Here is a 15544-nt window from a genome sequence, read left to right as displayed (position 1 = left end):
TTGACTGGTTTTGATTTTGTGTTTATAGAAATTCGGTTTTTTGGTTCAACCGAAAAGTGAAATATTTTAATTTTTTTATATTGCACCCCAAATTTTCCATGAAACTTATAATATATAAGTGAATAAATAATGTTAGGTTTTTGAGAAATAAGATTTACAATTCATTTTCCCATTTTCCCCTCATTTATCTTATCTGGTTTATCTCCATTTTCCTGTTTTTCTTCGTCCCCTTTCTAGAGAGGTTCACGATTTGGTTAATTGCCCGAACCGAAATCGAAAATTCGGTTCGAACTGAAAATTGAACCAATAATTCAATTAATTTTTCATAAATTTGATTTTTGGATATGTTCTATTTGTTTTCAGTTAACCAAACCGAAAATCGTTTTTTGGTTGAACTTATATTGTTTGTTTTATATGTTTTGTACTCAAAGATAGTAATACACTCTGTCTTTGACTTTTATTTTAATTTACGTTTTGAATTAGATTTTATATTTAAATATATTGAGTTAGATATTATATTTAAATATATTTACGCTTAGTTTACGTTTTGAGTATATTATACTATAAATTTTGAAAATAGGAACAACAAAATTTTAAAAATTAAAATTTATTATTACCATTTGCCAATATGAATACCATTTTTTTTAAAAAAATTTATGTTCATATGTTGCGAATTTTAATTGCAATTTGTCACCGTAGTAGGTATACAACTACACATATATTTTATATTAAATATATAAAAAAAAAACAATTCGGATATTCAATTGATCAACTGCTAGCTTTTTAATTTATTAATCAAGTCATCGTGATATAATAAATATTGTAACAATCGTTTATGCATTTAGAATAGGTAAATAAAATTTAAAAAGTATTAAAAAAACAATTAACCAAAAACCCGTATCGAAATTAATTTGGTTTTAACCGAGCGGTTCAATTCATTTCGGATTTTTTGCGAACCAAATTTTCGGTTCAATTCGAACTATTAAGTTGAAATGAAAATCTTTACCCTTTTCAATCAAATTTAAGAACCAGCTCATACGACACAACTTGCTAAAAAAAAAAAAAAAGACCTCGTGGTGCTCCAAGTAAGTTTTTTGTCAATATATTTCTTATTTTATATTATATTTTTTTGCCTGGAGCTGCTAGTTTTATAAATATATTTTAAATTATTCAAATTGAGTATTTGTATTTCATTTCTCCACTTCATCCAAATGTATATAAAATTTTATATTTATAAAGATTTTAAAAGTTCATAATAAAAAAATTTGTTTCATTTTATATCACAAGCTCTGTTATGAATTTTTTATTTTTTGAGTAGGTTCTTGTAAGACGGTATCACTTATCTATATCCGTGACATAATTTGACACAATTAATATTTGGAGTGAAAAAATAAGTCATATAAAATAAAATTTTTTTCATAAATCATGTCAGATCGAAAATTCGTATCAAAAAATTGATATGTGAAACAATGTAATGCGAGGGTTAATATGCCATTTCACCTCCAAGCCATCAAAGTTGTTTGGGCTGCAAGAGGAAATCCATTTAGGCCCACACCAAAAAATTCATAATTGGCCCATATATAGCCCATGTTCTAGGATCAATCGACTCATCAATCCCATCCCCAACTCGATTGAGTTAGGGTTTCCCCATTGAGGTTACTTAATGGATATCGATACAGCTTGATCAGAACTCCTTATATTACGAATTAGTTTCAATTTTGCTATTTTTAGCGATTGATTTCTCCTATAGTTTGAATGCTTCCTTTCTTTGATGGATTTCTGCATGCATCTTAGTTATCTGATCTTTCGAAGCCATTCATGAGTTGTTTTTAGCGCATTGGTATATTGACGAATTGGAATCAGATGCAGCAACTTGCACAAGTCAAGGAGAGACCTTTTCCGGTGAAAATGGGAGAAGGGGTATTATCTCCAGACCTGCTTTTTTTCCGTCGAGTTTCTTATTGAATGATTATTATTTGGAGCATAGCTGAAGAAAGTTCGTTTACCAATTTCCATACGTCTCGTTTTACCAATCTTTCAGTGATTATTTTTTGGGGTGTATCCGAGGAAAGTTTTCCGACTAATACCAGTCATTTTCACAACATTTCAGTGTCACTAGGCGTATATGGAATTAAAGAGGGTATCATGAATCTGTTCTCAATTTGTTGGTGTCTAATAATAATGATTTAACCTTTGCTTTGACATTCTTTTTTTTTGTTGGAGTGTACAAGGCTTAGGCTTTGTCTGTTTATGTTTTCAATAAAGATTTTTTGTGCTCCACTCCATTTGCCTTTCCTAGGAACTAGTATGTTATACTTTTAGTTCTGCTCGTTTACGAGAGTTATTTTGTAACGGCAATAATAGTTTGTGTATTATGGAAATTGGAAACCCTGAAATTGTTCGGAAGAATGGATTTGGAATAGTGCTTCAAAGATAGATGTTTGTCATTAGGTAACGTGATAAAGAGAGTGTTTTTTCCATCCCCTTCAATTATGGTGGTCGGGTTGTGAAGGGGATCAGGAAAGTGTAGAAGGTAGGCTTCTGTTACGTCTGTTATGACTTATGTCTTTAGTGTTTCTAAAAAAATGTTTCCTGGAGTGTATTTACTGAAACATATCGAGGAAAGGGATGTATCTTTAGATATTTTTTTTTCTGTAAGATGGCCTTTCTATTGTATATGTCATGCTATGGTATAATATGTTTAGTTATTTAATTTTTTATTATGCTCTTATTTATTAATTCGAAGATATTATTTATTTTGTCAGAATACGATACGCTAATATAATTATTTTTTGGAATTTGGAGTGATGAAGATTTGAATAAAAATACCAATTGTATAGGGAAATAAAAAGGCGATGTGAAGATTTGTTTTTGGGAAAGAATTTGAGTACGTTTTGGTTAAGTTTTAAGCAAATGAAAACATTTCCGATGAAAGATAAACAAACATACTGTTGATAAGTTCCTTTCTTATCTGTTTATGTGTTGGCAAAGTTACTCACTTTTCCTGTTCTTTTCAGATTTTTTCCCAATCAGCAGATCTACAGCTGGAGACTACCCGTGCAAGATGTATTACCCCTTTTATATTTTTCAAGCTATGTCTTAGAAGTAGGATACTTCAAATATTTGAGAATCAAAGTGTTTTCTTTTCAGTTTCTAATGTCCTTAAAAAACACGGAGAACTAACAGAGCGTCTTTCTAGGTATGCATTCTTTGTTTTTTATTTCTATTATGCTGACGTGTTGGATGGTTCCTATGGCCTACTTTTGTAGAATACTGTGCATTTTGATTAACGGTCTAGTCAATATTTACCAGGGTTCTATGAATTGGTAATTAAAATTTTCAAATGAGACGCGTGCTTGATAGCAGTGGTTTCCTTCATATCATTTATTGTTACAATGTTAAATTAAATAATGTGTTTGACGTAAGACGGAGTAGGACATAGTTTTGATTGAAATACAAATCCTGTCCAGCCACATGCTGCCTTGTTTTGACCTATTTGGGCCCAATTTACATGGAACAACTGTTTACATGTATACGAGTGTGGTTGGCCTGACCATTGCCAGTGTGTATAAGACAAGAATTGTTGCTATTTGAGACGTAGCAATACCATCACGTTACCCCAATATAGTGATCTATTAATTAAGTTGCAATGTAGTATAAAAAGATCCAATCAATATCACCACATTGTCCCGATATAATGATCTATTTATTATGTTGTGATATAGTCCAAAAAATACGACCAATATCATCACATTGTCCCAATATAATGATGAATGATCTATTTATTAAGTTGCAATATAGTGTAATATTTTGTGTCAATTCTTGTTTGCATACTCGCCCCTATGTTTTCTGAGCGTTCTTGGCGCTATCATATCAGGTGTATGTTCTGAAAGTTGCTTGATTGAATTAGGGACTCGGACAAGATGGTGTTTGAGCGTTTGCAAAGGGAATTTGAATCTGCCCGTGCATCTCAAACCCAAGGTAGTTTTATATGTCATATTTGATGTTATATTCTGTTATTTGTCTTATGCTTCCAAAAATTGTTGGTAGTTGCAATTTTTACATATTAATATGTATTCATAAATTGTTGGCTCCTTTGTTCTAAATGTCAACTATACGTTTCTTGAACTTGGTAATGAACCATAAACAAATTCAGTGGATCATGGGATCCATCTATCTTTGTTTTGCAAATTGCTAGAGTTCAGCCCCACCGTAATTTAGTAATAATAAATTTAGCAAGAGCCAAGAGTTGTCAAAAGAATTTGATCATTCTCTCCATATCAAGCTGAAGATACATTGTTTTATATGCTCTGTGGTTTTAGATGAAATTGAGAAGTTTGATTTTGAATGTCTGGTATTTTTAACCCTTTAAACAGTGGTTGGGTTGGCGGTAATCTATCATACTTTTGGATTTTGGTTGTGATGCTGTGTGAAATTGAACAGTCATTAAATTTCAAGAGAACTTTGAATAAGTGTAAATTGTGAATTGATTGTATAAATTTTCAACATTAGATGCAAAATTTGAGAGTTTTTGATCTTTTTCATCTGAAAGCATAATGTAGCCTTCAACATTAGATCATCAGGTTTCCATCCTTTTCGTTCTGTGTATCTTGTCTCTGCTTTCTCTGGCTGGTCACTGCTCAAAAAATTGATGCAGTTTCGGGATCTGTGAACTTTGATATATTCTGTAACAGCGAGGCTTCATTCTTTGTCTATTAGAAGTTGTTGGGACAATACTCACTCAATTTTACTTTCACTCTAAGTGTTTCTTGGGGCCCCAATAGTTTGTAGAAAGTAAGGTTTTATTAGGATTTGCTTGTCCGGATAAAACTAGCAAACAATGTTGCCATGTTGGTGGGAAAAAATGAATACTGAATATAATAGTTACCAGGATGAATGACCATGGAATGTAATCATATTTGAATTTAATAGTAGTTTAAATACCCAAAATGGGAGCTATTAGCTATTTATTTCACCACGATGAATTCCTTTACACTTGAGGGTCTCAAGAAAATAAGTAGATACATAATCTGATTTCAGTTCTTATACAGCACTGAGCACTGATACTTTTATTTATGATCTTTTGTTACCAGAATAATGGAAAAACGTTGTGTCTGCACCCCCAACATCTTAGTCCCAACCTCTGCAGTGTCTTTTAATTTTATGTTATAGTGGAACTGTGGAAGTACATTTATGGCTTACCACTTGAGAAAATATGTTTTTCTTTTACTTAACGTATTTTTCTTCATCGGTTATTACTAGGTATATATGTTCTTGGTTATATTATGTATCTTCTTTCCTTATCCTTATTCTCCTTTTACTGAACATATTACTTTATCTTCTGATACAACATTTTTATGGTTGTGTAGAAATATGTTTGGATGGTGAGCAATGGAATGATGGATTATTAGCCACAATTAGGGAGCGGGTATGTCTTAATAAGTTTGGTAATTTTTTTTTTTTTTGTGCTGTGTCTTTTTGTTGTCCGTGGATTAAACCTAACTCACATTTCTGATTGAAGTGTATGTTTTTTGTGTGTCTTTATTTTTTTTGTGATTCTGCTTCATTTGAACTGGAGGTTTTGTGATTCTGCTTCATTTGAACTGGAGGGTTGTCATGTTTTCATTGTCATCAGGCTGAAATTCTCCTTCTTATTTATAATATAAGATGAAGTTTGATTATCTGGTTTCCCATTTCGGTATTACATGCTGATGGCTTGTTATTTACGACAGGTTCACATGGAGGCTGATAGAAAAGCAATTCAATTGTCTGGAGATGGCACTGCAATGCCAAATCTTCTCGTGCAAGAAAAAATAACTTACAAAGTTGGAAATAAAGTAATTATTGAATGAAAATTTTTGTTACTCCTGGGATTTAGTAATTAGTAGTGTACTCTGGATTCCTTCTCCTAAACCTGATAAGAGCAATCTCCTTGCAAAGGAGAAGGAAAATGCTAGGTCTCCGTATTGTTTGTGGAAACATAATTTTACCTCATAAGAAAGGGATTATGCAATTGAATGGTGAAATCCTGTAGATAGGGTAAGAGATAATGACAATTATTTAATCTGACTTCCTGTATTGAGATTAATTTGTAACATAATGGTATTTACTGGCTCCTAACTTCTTTAGAGTACTCCTTGAGCTCTGGTAATTGTTGCTACTTAATTCTGCATTTGCCGCCATTTCTTAAGGCGTACACATTTTATTTCATTTTCTTTATTTTGTGTTACAGTGGTGGTGTAAGATGTTAGGTCTGATTTCTGTTTGCCAGTTTGAATGCAGTAATCGTGGACATAAAAAATGAAATATGGCACAAACCTGCTTATTCATAAGTGTTTAATATTGCAGGAATTATTAAACACTACCTTTTTTTAACTAGTAAATATGGAATTGTGTTTTCTAGGAACAAAATTCAAGACTAGGCAAGTGTCGTATACAAGTGAACAATGAGAGAGGCTAATTGTCTTGTTGGTATGCTTAGGGTCTGTTTTAGATTCACCCTATTACATTTAAAATTCTTAGAAAAATCTCATTCAAACGATAACTTTATTATCGATAACTGAAAACAGCAGAAGTTTTGAAGAGGTCTGATCCAAATGAATTACGTACTGCTGTTAGTTAACTATCAACAATAATTTTTGGCAGCATGTAAAAATACCATATTAAAGCCGAGGATTCTTGTGTTCTGAATATCCGCTTCAATCGTGTAATTTTTTGCATTTTCTTAATATTATTGTTTTATACAGGCAGCACCACTATGCCAGTGAAGAATATTATTCAAAGGGTTAAACATATTATCCCACCCTCCTTTTTCTGTTCTCATCGGCCTCTTGTGGGCCACATTTCTGAAAGATCAAAGTTCTTCACTTGTTTAATATCAATTTATTACATTTTCTCATGTACAGATAATCTGTTGTTTGGAAGGAGCAAGAATTGGCATCCAATATGAGACATCATTTGCAGGTAATTACTGATTTAAAAATATATTGTGCAACTCATCTGGTACCACTAATGCCATCCATACTTGGTGCTTTTGGCAAGCTCATCTATGCGGAACTTAAAGGATGCGTCTAAGATGATTAGACCGTCAAAACTGTCTTTGTTCGGTGGACTTATTGTCCTCGGATTGTTTATTTTTTCTCTCGACGTCAATATATGTTGTGGCATGTATCATTTTTCTATATCTAGCTCTTGGTTTATCTACTCCATCCAGTAGGAAATGGTTCAGTGTCTCTGCATTGATCAGCTTGAAACTTTTGGGGGTGTCAAGTTATATTTATTTTGCAATACGTTCCTTAATATTATTATCTCGATAAAGGTTTATTTTTCCATGTGCCTTTTTTTATATTTTTATAAATTGAAATAAGTGAAGCTGCCTTAGTTGTGTTGTGGGATGTTATGAAATAGAATTAATTTTCAACTTGCGAACTATAAGAATCCAAATTTTGTTCGACTATAAATCCAATATTTTTTACTTTACAGGCGAACCGTGCGAGATGTTCCACTGTATTCTTGAAAGCAAGTCTTTCCTTGAGAAATTGACTGTTCTTGAGCATACAATTCCTTTTTTCTTGCCAGTACGTGAGGCAGAGAACGATTTTCTCTCATCTAATGCAATGGTGAGTACCATGAGATTAGCTGCATGTGTATTTTATTTAATTTGCTGATGATGCATTTCTGAATACGGTCATTTTCCTGCTTTGGTTCCAGAAATTCATTGATCATATAGGAGATTTGTTGCAGGCTTATGTTGATAGACGAGAGCAGGTATGCCAGTTATGGAATTGTTTTTTAGGTGTTCGGCATAATTTTCAAAGCATAGGCTACGAATGGATCATTCTCTCTCTCTTATTAATTCAATTTTTTTCTTTGTTTGTGACACCGGACATGTCATGATATCATGGATATGCATATGATCCTCCATTTTAATATATTTTTTCTTTAATACAGATGTAGTTAAAAATATTATCGAAGGTATTAATTTCAGCAATTTAAAAGAAATGTTCGAATCAAGTGGTTTTCATTTTTTTTCATAAGGTTTGGACTACTTTATCTGGAAGCTACTTTTTGTAAAATCTTTTGCACAGACTTTCAGTATTATGTTTATGCAGTTTCAAGAACCACCGTGTCTGAACATTACTTGAATTACTAGAGGTGTATGCAATTTGCATAGTTGCTCCTTTGCTTACTATAGTTCTTTTTTTTTACTGAGCAAGACACTGTCTCCCAATTTTTTTTAAGAGAGGAACTATCTCGTACAGTATGAATACTGTTAAGAGACTATATTTCTCAAATGGGTTCATTTTATCTACTACAATGGTGACTACTTTTTGTTCCTTTTTCCATTATGTTTTTTCTAAATGAAGTTCTTGACGATGAACCTTTATTCTATGCTGCTTCTCTTGTTCTATTCAGGTTCGCCTTATAAAGGAGCTGTACGGAAATCAAATTGGGGAACTTTATTTTAGTCTCCCATATCATATGACTGAATTTGCGCTTGCAGATTTTGGTTGGTAGGTGTAGCTTGCTTGATGTGCATGTGCTTTTGTTTGATCTGATCATTGAGAATTTACTCATAATCTGTCTCCGTCTTTATTCTATTGAGAAGTTTAAACGTTCGAGTTTTTTTTTTTTGTAAACTCTTTCACAGCAAGGTTACAGTGAGTCTCAGATACACCGATCTTGTCTCTACACTTCCATCAGCAGTCAGTGTTCTTGCATGGCCGATTCAGCAACATAAAAAATTCTTGACTGGTGCAGCTCCAATCAACAAGAAGGAAAATGGAGCCCAAGGAACTCAATCTATTCCAGCCCGTTTGCAATATGCCGAGGATGCATTACGTTCAATGAGTTTACCTGAAGGTTGCACTATATTTGTGATAGTAGGCTGTTCATTACCGTCGTCTTCCTGTTTATTTGCATTTCTTCCTGTTTATTTGCATTTCTTCCTGATATCATATCTCACATGCGAAGATAATATCTCACACACGAAGAAATGTATAAACTGTACACCTTTAGTATCAACTAACATCACCTTGTATTTCAGCATTTGCAGAGATTGTCTTGAACATGCCCAAAGCTCTCAAATGAGTATTTCCCGGAGAAGAAAAATGCTTAGTGCTCGAGTTATCCCTGCCAGATGTAGCAGAAACTGTAACTGGAAGTTGTGAATTTCGATGGTATTATATCGAGAAGATATATTTGTTTGAACATCACATTATGAGTGTATATATTAACTGGTTAGGAAAGGGTTCCTGCATACTCCGAATGGAAATAGCATCGCCTTTATATCAGTTCCGAACAGTGGCTTGAGGCGCGTTTATTTTCTGATGCATTTATATCCTGGTTTTCAGCAGAGTTTGGCATGGTAGATTTTGGACTCGCATTACCAATTTCTTTCAAAGAAACAAAGCCCACTCAGTATTGTCATGCATGGAATTGATAGTTGGTGAATAATGAGGGTAAGCGAATATTTGTTGCATGAACTTCTTGGTTGTAAATACATTGCGGGTTGTTGGAAAGTACTATTTTTTATACTAAATTTTATTGGTGGAGTATTTTCAATGGGACAAAAAATCAAAACGTGTCCCATAGAGATGACAATGGGACACGACGAGGACAGGTTTGTTATTCTCATCTTTGAATTTTATCTCTACCTTCATACTTGCATTGATCTCTGTTTTTTTGGTTCGAGAATCTGAAATCGTGGGGATCAAATCTTTATCCTCATTTCAAAAAATATTAATAAGACAAGACGGATACGGAGATTATCCGAATCAAATTTTATTATTATCTATTATTATTATTAGTAATAATATTAATACTTAATATTTTTTAAAAAATAATAATATATTATTATTATAAATATAATTTTTGAGACGTCTATTCTCGTCTCGAACTATTTCTAAGATTTTTAAAAATTCCTGAACACGAAAATATTGAAGATCTCCGTTCCCATTTCGCGTTTTAAGATCCATGGGAAAAATCGTCTGTCACACGGTGGATAATCGGTTCCCAACTCCTAAAAAAGGTTAAAACAGAGGCATACCTACCTAAAATCTGCGTTCAATAAAGTAATTCAGGTAATCTTCTCTATGGCCAAAAGCTGAGAAGATTTTACATTTTTAATCGTGAATATTTTCACTCAACAGGAAAAATAAAACATTTTATCCACAATCCCTCGTTGTCGATATATTTACCAATCCAAATAAGATTAATCAAACACAAAAAAGCCAGACAAATGAGTAAGATGCACAGAGAAAAACGGCACTTCCTCGTGAACACCATCGTTTTATCCTATGTGATAATGATGCCCTTCAAATGAAAGGTAAATGATCCTTATGGTTGACTGGAAGAGCCGTGCTCCTGATGTCCAGCGAAAGTTACCACAGGTATGTCATGGCTGTTCGTTTCTGCATCAAGGGCAACCTCCCTAACATCAGCAATTCTGGCCTCTGTGGTTTGAATATCACTCCATTCACTTTCTGCAGGCACAAGTGTTTGTTTTGACACGCTTAGACATGCTTTATCCACATTCTCTTGTGAAGGGTCAACATGCTTTGTTAGTGGTAAATCGGCACCTGAACTTGAGCAAGACTCCGTCTTTTCTGCAAAGACTTGCCGTGTCTCAACCTGCTGCCTGCTAACAGGAGACAGATATTCACGTTAATTCAGGATATACATCAAGAAAAACAAGCTAGTATTGGTTAATTAGTCCATGACCAAATTCGTTTCTTTTTCAATTTCATTCCTCAGGGTGGGACGTGTCGAACAAAGCACTCTAGCAAAAAGCATATCAAGAAAAAAGATCAAAATAAGTACGGAATTTTCTCACTCAAAATGAGTCCTGTAATATCACACATTAACTACTCTCATATGTATTGTATATTCCTGTTGGCCGTCCCTTATAACCTGTGTTATTGGTCAACATAAAAAAATGGAGTGGCCGATTCACACATAAATTTGGAATTTAAGTCACACCGAGTATGTAAATGAACTTTTCATTTTTTTATGGAAAAAGCACCAAAATGGTCTTCCAGGCCTAATTCAACTAAACAATAGAGCAAGCAAATAAAGCATCATAAGAAATAAATAAAGATAGAGTAACAAGGAAGGTAAAACCATTTTGTTTAAAAGACAGGTGAAAAATGAATATAAATTATTTCACTCATCAAAATGGATCTTATATCAAACCTTCTCAGTTGCTCTTGCAATATATTTATATATGCATGCAGTTCTTGTTTCTCATTAGCTGCTTTTGCCTCCTTTTCCATTGCTTCTTTTATTCTAGATTCAGCATCACCCTCAGAAATTCGGACCTTCTCTTCTGCTCGAACGACAGCACCTTCTAATATCACAGCACGCTCTCTAGCTTTTGCAAGCTCAGAACGCCACAAATGTGCCTCTTGAATGGCAGAGTCCCTATGTTTTACTAACTGATCTTTTTCTTTGCTCAGATTCTGAACTTGTTCTTCCAATTCTCTCACCTGTATTGTCAAAGGTAGAACATTGACAAATGAACAAAAAAGAGGAAACCCCGGCATCTAAAAATGAAAATTGCATAGATGAGAATACAGCACCTTCAGTTTAAATGATTCCAGTTGTTTGTCTGAATCTCTTGCTAGGCGCTCAACCTCTGCAAATGCGATTCTCCGTTGCTCATCCATGGTATGAGCAGCAGATGCTGCAGCTTCAGCAGCTTCAGCCGTTTCAGATAGTTTCTCAGCTATTTCTTTTATTGTTGAGTCCCTAGCACGTATGACCCTTGCCAGATTTTGCAGCTCTTCATCCTTTACCCTTAGTGTTTCCTGCAACATGCTACAGCTTGAGAAAAAAATGTAATTCAATAGGGAGTTTAGGGCAGGGAATGCCCATGGTTCATGCTACTTAAGATACATGATTCCATCTAATAAATGCCTGTGGTCTGGGCTGCCTTTTTATTATTTTTATGGGATGTTAAAGAGATCGAATTTACTATTTAGGACATCAAAGCAGTACATCTTAAGGATACAGCACCAATAAAGGGCTCATGGAATCATTGTTTAATATCTTAAAGAAAATATAAAACTCAATAATACACAAACAATAAATGACAGCTTCCCTTCACCTCGCCACTTATTGAATTTCAGACAATTATCCAGCTGTCAGACATGAATCACCTAAGTTTTACACAATAAAATGTCTCCACATTAACTATCACCACCTTCCAATAGAACACCAATTAAAATCAAGAGGAGAAATAAAGTCGTCACTGGCACAATACAACCGACAAATTTCAGTCCAACAAGTTCCAACCAGCAAACAAAAAGAAGGAAAAGGACAAGGAAAATATAATTCAGCACCACAAAATCAGTGATGAAAATACAGGAGCAGCATGCATAACAGGCTTCATAATCTGCAGCAGCAAAGGTCAAAACAAGAAGTTTTGGAGAGACGTGAGGATGCGATAGTTTTGCCTTTGTGATTTTATAAAAATATGTATTTCACAATTTAGCTTTTTGAATCTTGGAGAATCGAGGTGTTGTGCAATAGAGAAGTATGTGAAAAAACATATATACATATTTATATATACACACATTTGCGTGCACACAGAGAGACATTTTTTGGTTGATTTTACCTTCATGATTGACAAATCATCCATAGGTAACTCAGTTGTTCTATTTAACATCGCTCCCAAAGCATTCTTCATGGCAATTTGCATTGCAGCTTCTATTTCTTTAGAAGCCTCCAAGGCTGTGGAATTGGCAGCAGCAACTACAGTAGCAACTGTTCCCAACTTTGCGGACCCATTTCCACTTAAGGTATTCACCGCTTCTTTATGAGCCCTTAAGACCAATTGGGTTGCTCTGTATTTTCAAAGACAAAACCAAATTCAAAAGAGAACACAACATCACAGTATAGTTGATTTTTTTAAATAAAAAATATAGATCAACTTGAATCAGCAAGAGAGCGAGTGGAAACAAAATCAGCTAAAGAATTGAAGGTGCGTTAAACATGAGATTAATTCGGGGGAAAAAGTATTAAATGAGAGAAAATAAGATGACAATCGAAAAATCCAAAATTACTTCCCCTATTAAGGCTACTCCCATCACGAGCACTACCATTTATCCTCAGCGAGCCACAGGACGTACCCATAACACAATCCCCTCTCCCTAACAGTGCTACGATACCCACTCAAGAATTGTCTGACAAAATAGCTAACTCCTCCCCATTACAAAAGTAAAATCTCACCATTTCTCCCATTGGGTTCCCCTGGTATAAACTTTTAGCGGAGGATTATTTGTGCTAGATGGGGTTATTTGTATCTCATTTTAACCAACATCCTTCACATTATAGCATACATGTTGCGTGTTCCTCGCATATTAAAGGTACGATCTACACCTACATACGATAGGAGAAAGAACTCAACACTCACTGTAAAGTAGACACCCAAGCTTTAGCAGCCGCAGGAGTTTCTGCACAAAGAAAATAATCGCTTTTCTGTGGTGTGCCAATATCTGATAAGCAAGTTAAGAATGCAAGTGCTATGAAGTTCAATCATTAAGGCAAAAAAAAATGGAATACAAATGTAACACGATTATATTCAGAAATTCTGAATTCCAATACTCACCATCACCACCACAAATAACTTAATTTATTCAACTCCCAGAAAAAGAACAAAGAAACCAGGTAAAGAAAAGAAAATATTCATCATATTAGTATGGATACAGAAACAGCATCCATCATACTTTGGTAGTCCTCTGAAACAAGGAAAAAAGGAGAACGATGTTAGTAAGACTATTCGCCAAATGAAGAAAACATATCTTCTCAAAATTTAAAATAACATGTCAAAAATTTTAAAACTTAACAAAAATAAGAATATTACTGGAAATTCACAGGAGATACAGTTATAGTGCTGTTTGCATCAAATTTTATGGTTCCTTTGACTGTTGGCTCATTTCTTCTCACCCTGTACATGCAAACCAATAGAAACTTAAGTAAGCAGTACATCTTTACTTTAGAAAAACCGATAACAGATAGAGATTTATCTGCAGTGTCTTACTTGTACTCCATTTTCCCAGTTGTTGGATCTAAAGTCACCCACCTCTCATTCCATTTCCTCAGCTGTTAAACGGCATAATTTAATCATGTCCATTAATTTGACGAGAAATAGTACAGATTCCAATCGAAATCAAAGACTTTTTTTTTACAAAAAAAGTTCGCTTTTCTTCATAAACTACATCAATAGCCATAAATTTTCAATTATATGGAGCCTCTCTGTTGCTTAGCCACACACTATCTCAAACTATCAATTAACATTCCCGTTCCCTGTATCCATGCTGACAGATTGAAAATCCTTTGTTCCTCGTTTAATGTATTTCTGTAATGATTAAAGATACAGATGCTGACTGCTCTAGAAGCCACATTGTACTAGCAAAAATATATATATATGGTAAACCATAGGAAATCTAGATTTAATATTACCATATGGATGAGGATGACAGTATGAGAGGTGAAGGCGACAACTAGTGGTTATAGTACTAGAAGACATTTAAAACACCCCTAGTCTGATCGAACTGACCTCATGCTGAAAGTTTGCTCTTACATTGACATGAATAAACATCAATCAAACAAGAAACATAATGACTAAATGATAGCCAAAATAACGAAAGATGACAAGCATTCAACGTGGCAATTGACAATGTTTTTCAATCTCCACGCACCTTCCCCAACAACCATGCTCAAATATTGTTCCTTTGAGTCCAACACCATATTCACCTAAAAATGCTCCTTATCATGTCTCACCAAGAACGAAATGAAACCTAACTAAAATGCCAGGTAAGCCATTGTAAATCTCTCACGGCCCAGCCCATGATTGAAAAATTAAAAAGATCAAATCAGTTGACAAAAAATATATAAATGTTTCCTTCAATTTTAGAACACAATCAGCCAAATTTTTAAATATTATACAAAAAAAAAGTTTATGATTAGGCATAAAATACCATCAACCATGAAACTATATTAAAAAGTAATTAGCATCCCCGTACAAGCCATGTAACTACAACAAATAAATGAAAAGTACCGTCTCGGATCGTTTAAGGAGAGGCCCTTGCAGTAAATTTCTGCCTGAGCTGGTCGCCAACTGTCTTTTGATCTTCTCCAAACTCGTCTTTGTATCAGCATCTCCCTGAATACAGAAGTGAAGATCCGACCATAACAAACAACCTACAAACAAACAAATCCAAGGGATAGTGAACTCACAAGAGAAGCTCCATTCGAACTCATGGTGATCGATTACTATATTTATCTGTGGAATGGGAACTCCAAAATCGATGGGTGATCGCGAATCAGGCGAGGGCTTTTAGTTAGGGTATATAAATATAGAGAGAGAACAGTTTCCTCTTGTCTGTTGGAGTATTTCACTGTCTTGGACTTGCAGGTGGATTTTTTTTATGAATTTTTTTTTTATTTTTAATATAGAGAGAGAACAGTTATTTTATGAATTTTTTTTAATATTTTTAAATCATTTTAGTTTGGGCCTTAAAAGTATTTGAAGTGTACTGAT

General features: G+C 34.0%; 2 protein-coding genes across 4 annotated transcripts; one reads left to right on the top strand and one right to left on the bottom strand.

Annotated features, from left to right (window-relative positions):
* The first annotated feature begins 1612 nt into the window (after window positions 1–1612).
* Window positions 1613–9303, top strand: LOC140964527 (uncharacterized). Of its 2 annotated transcripts, none has more exons than XM_073424385.1 (12): window positions 1613–1920; window positions 3018–3066; window positions 3151–3199; window positions 3911–3981; window positions 5370–5428; window positions 5733–5837; window positions 6906–6963; window positions 7483–7619; window positions 7711–7767; window positions 8416–8513; window positions 8651–8862; window positions 9047–9303. In XM_073424385.1, exons 1-12 carry the CDS (start codon window positions 1864–1866, stop codon window positions 9088–9090), a joined length of 996 nt encoding a protein of 331 aa, XP_073280486.1. In that variant the 5' UTR covers window positions 1613–1863; the 3' UTR covers window positions 9091–9303. The 2 variants fall into 2 exon arrangements, with proteins under 2 accessions (XP_073280486.1, XP_073280487.1); XM_073424386.1 differs by having other exon boundaries at window positions 3878–3981.
* Window positions 9304–10045: 742 nt separating this feature from the next.
* On the bottom strand, window positions 10046–15417 carry LOC140964481 (uncharacterized). Of its 2 annotated transcripts, none has more exons than XM_073424313.1 (10): window positions 15241–15417; window positions 15062–15166; window positions 14042–14103; window positions 13865–13948; window positions 13708–13739; window positions 13415–13496; window positions 12617–12845; window positions 11580–11807; window positions 11194–11486; window positions 10046–10642 (listed from the first exon to the last, which is right to left on the bottom strand). In XM_073424313.1, the coding sequence occupies exons 1-10, from the start codon at window positions 15262–15264 to the stop codon at window positions 10339–10341; spliced, it is 1443 nt and encodes a 480-aa protein (XP_073280414.1). In that variant the 5' UTR covers window positions 15265–15417; the 3' UTR covers window positions 10046–10338. The 2 variants fall into 2 exon arrangements, with proteins under 2 accessions (XP_073280414.1, XP_073280415.1); XM_073424314.1 differs by having other exon boundaries at window positions 10046–10639.
* Window positions 15418–15544: the final 127 nt, after the last annotated feature.

Source organism: Primulina huaijiensis, chromosome 18 (assembly GCF_012295235.1).
Source record: "Primulina huaijiensis isolate GDHJ02 chromosome 18, ASM1229523v2, whole genome shotgun sequence".
NCBI classification, from domain to species: Eukaryota; Viridiplantae; Streptophyta; class Magnoliopsida; order Lamiales; family Gesneriaceae; genus Primulina; species Primulina huaijiensis.
This window is presented reverse-complemented; position numbering and strand designations above follow the sequence as displayed.

Excerpts from the sequence above, each read along its gene's own strand:
- LOC140964527 (XM_073424385.1), top strand. The coding sequence starts at position 1,864 with ATGCAGCAACTTGCACAAGTCAAGGAGAGACCTTTTCCGGTGAAAATG. Across the intron at positions 3,200-3,910 it reads CTAACAGAGCGTCTTTCTAG|GGACTCGGACAAGATGGTGT; the intron begins GTATGCATTCTT and ends TGATTGAATTAG. Across the intron at positions 7,768-8,415 it reads ATGTTGATAGACGAGAGCAG|GTTCGCCTTATAAAGGAGCT; the intron begins GTATGCCAGTTA and ends TGTTCTATTCAG.
- LOC140964481 (XM_073424313.1), bottom strand. The coding sequence starts at position 15,264 with ATGAGTTCGAATGGAGCTTCTCTT. Across the intron at positions 12,846-13,414 it reads GCTTGGGTGTCTACTTTACA|AGCAACCCAATTGGTCTTAA; the intron begins GTGAGTGTTGAG and ends TTGAAAATACAG. Across the intron at positions 10,643-11,193 it reads TTGCAAGAGCAACTGAGAAG|CAGGCAGCAGGTTGAGACAC; the intron begins GTTTGATATAAG and ends GTCTCCTGTTAG.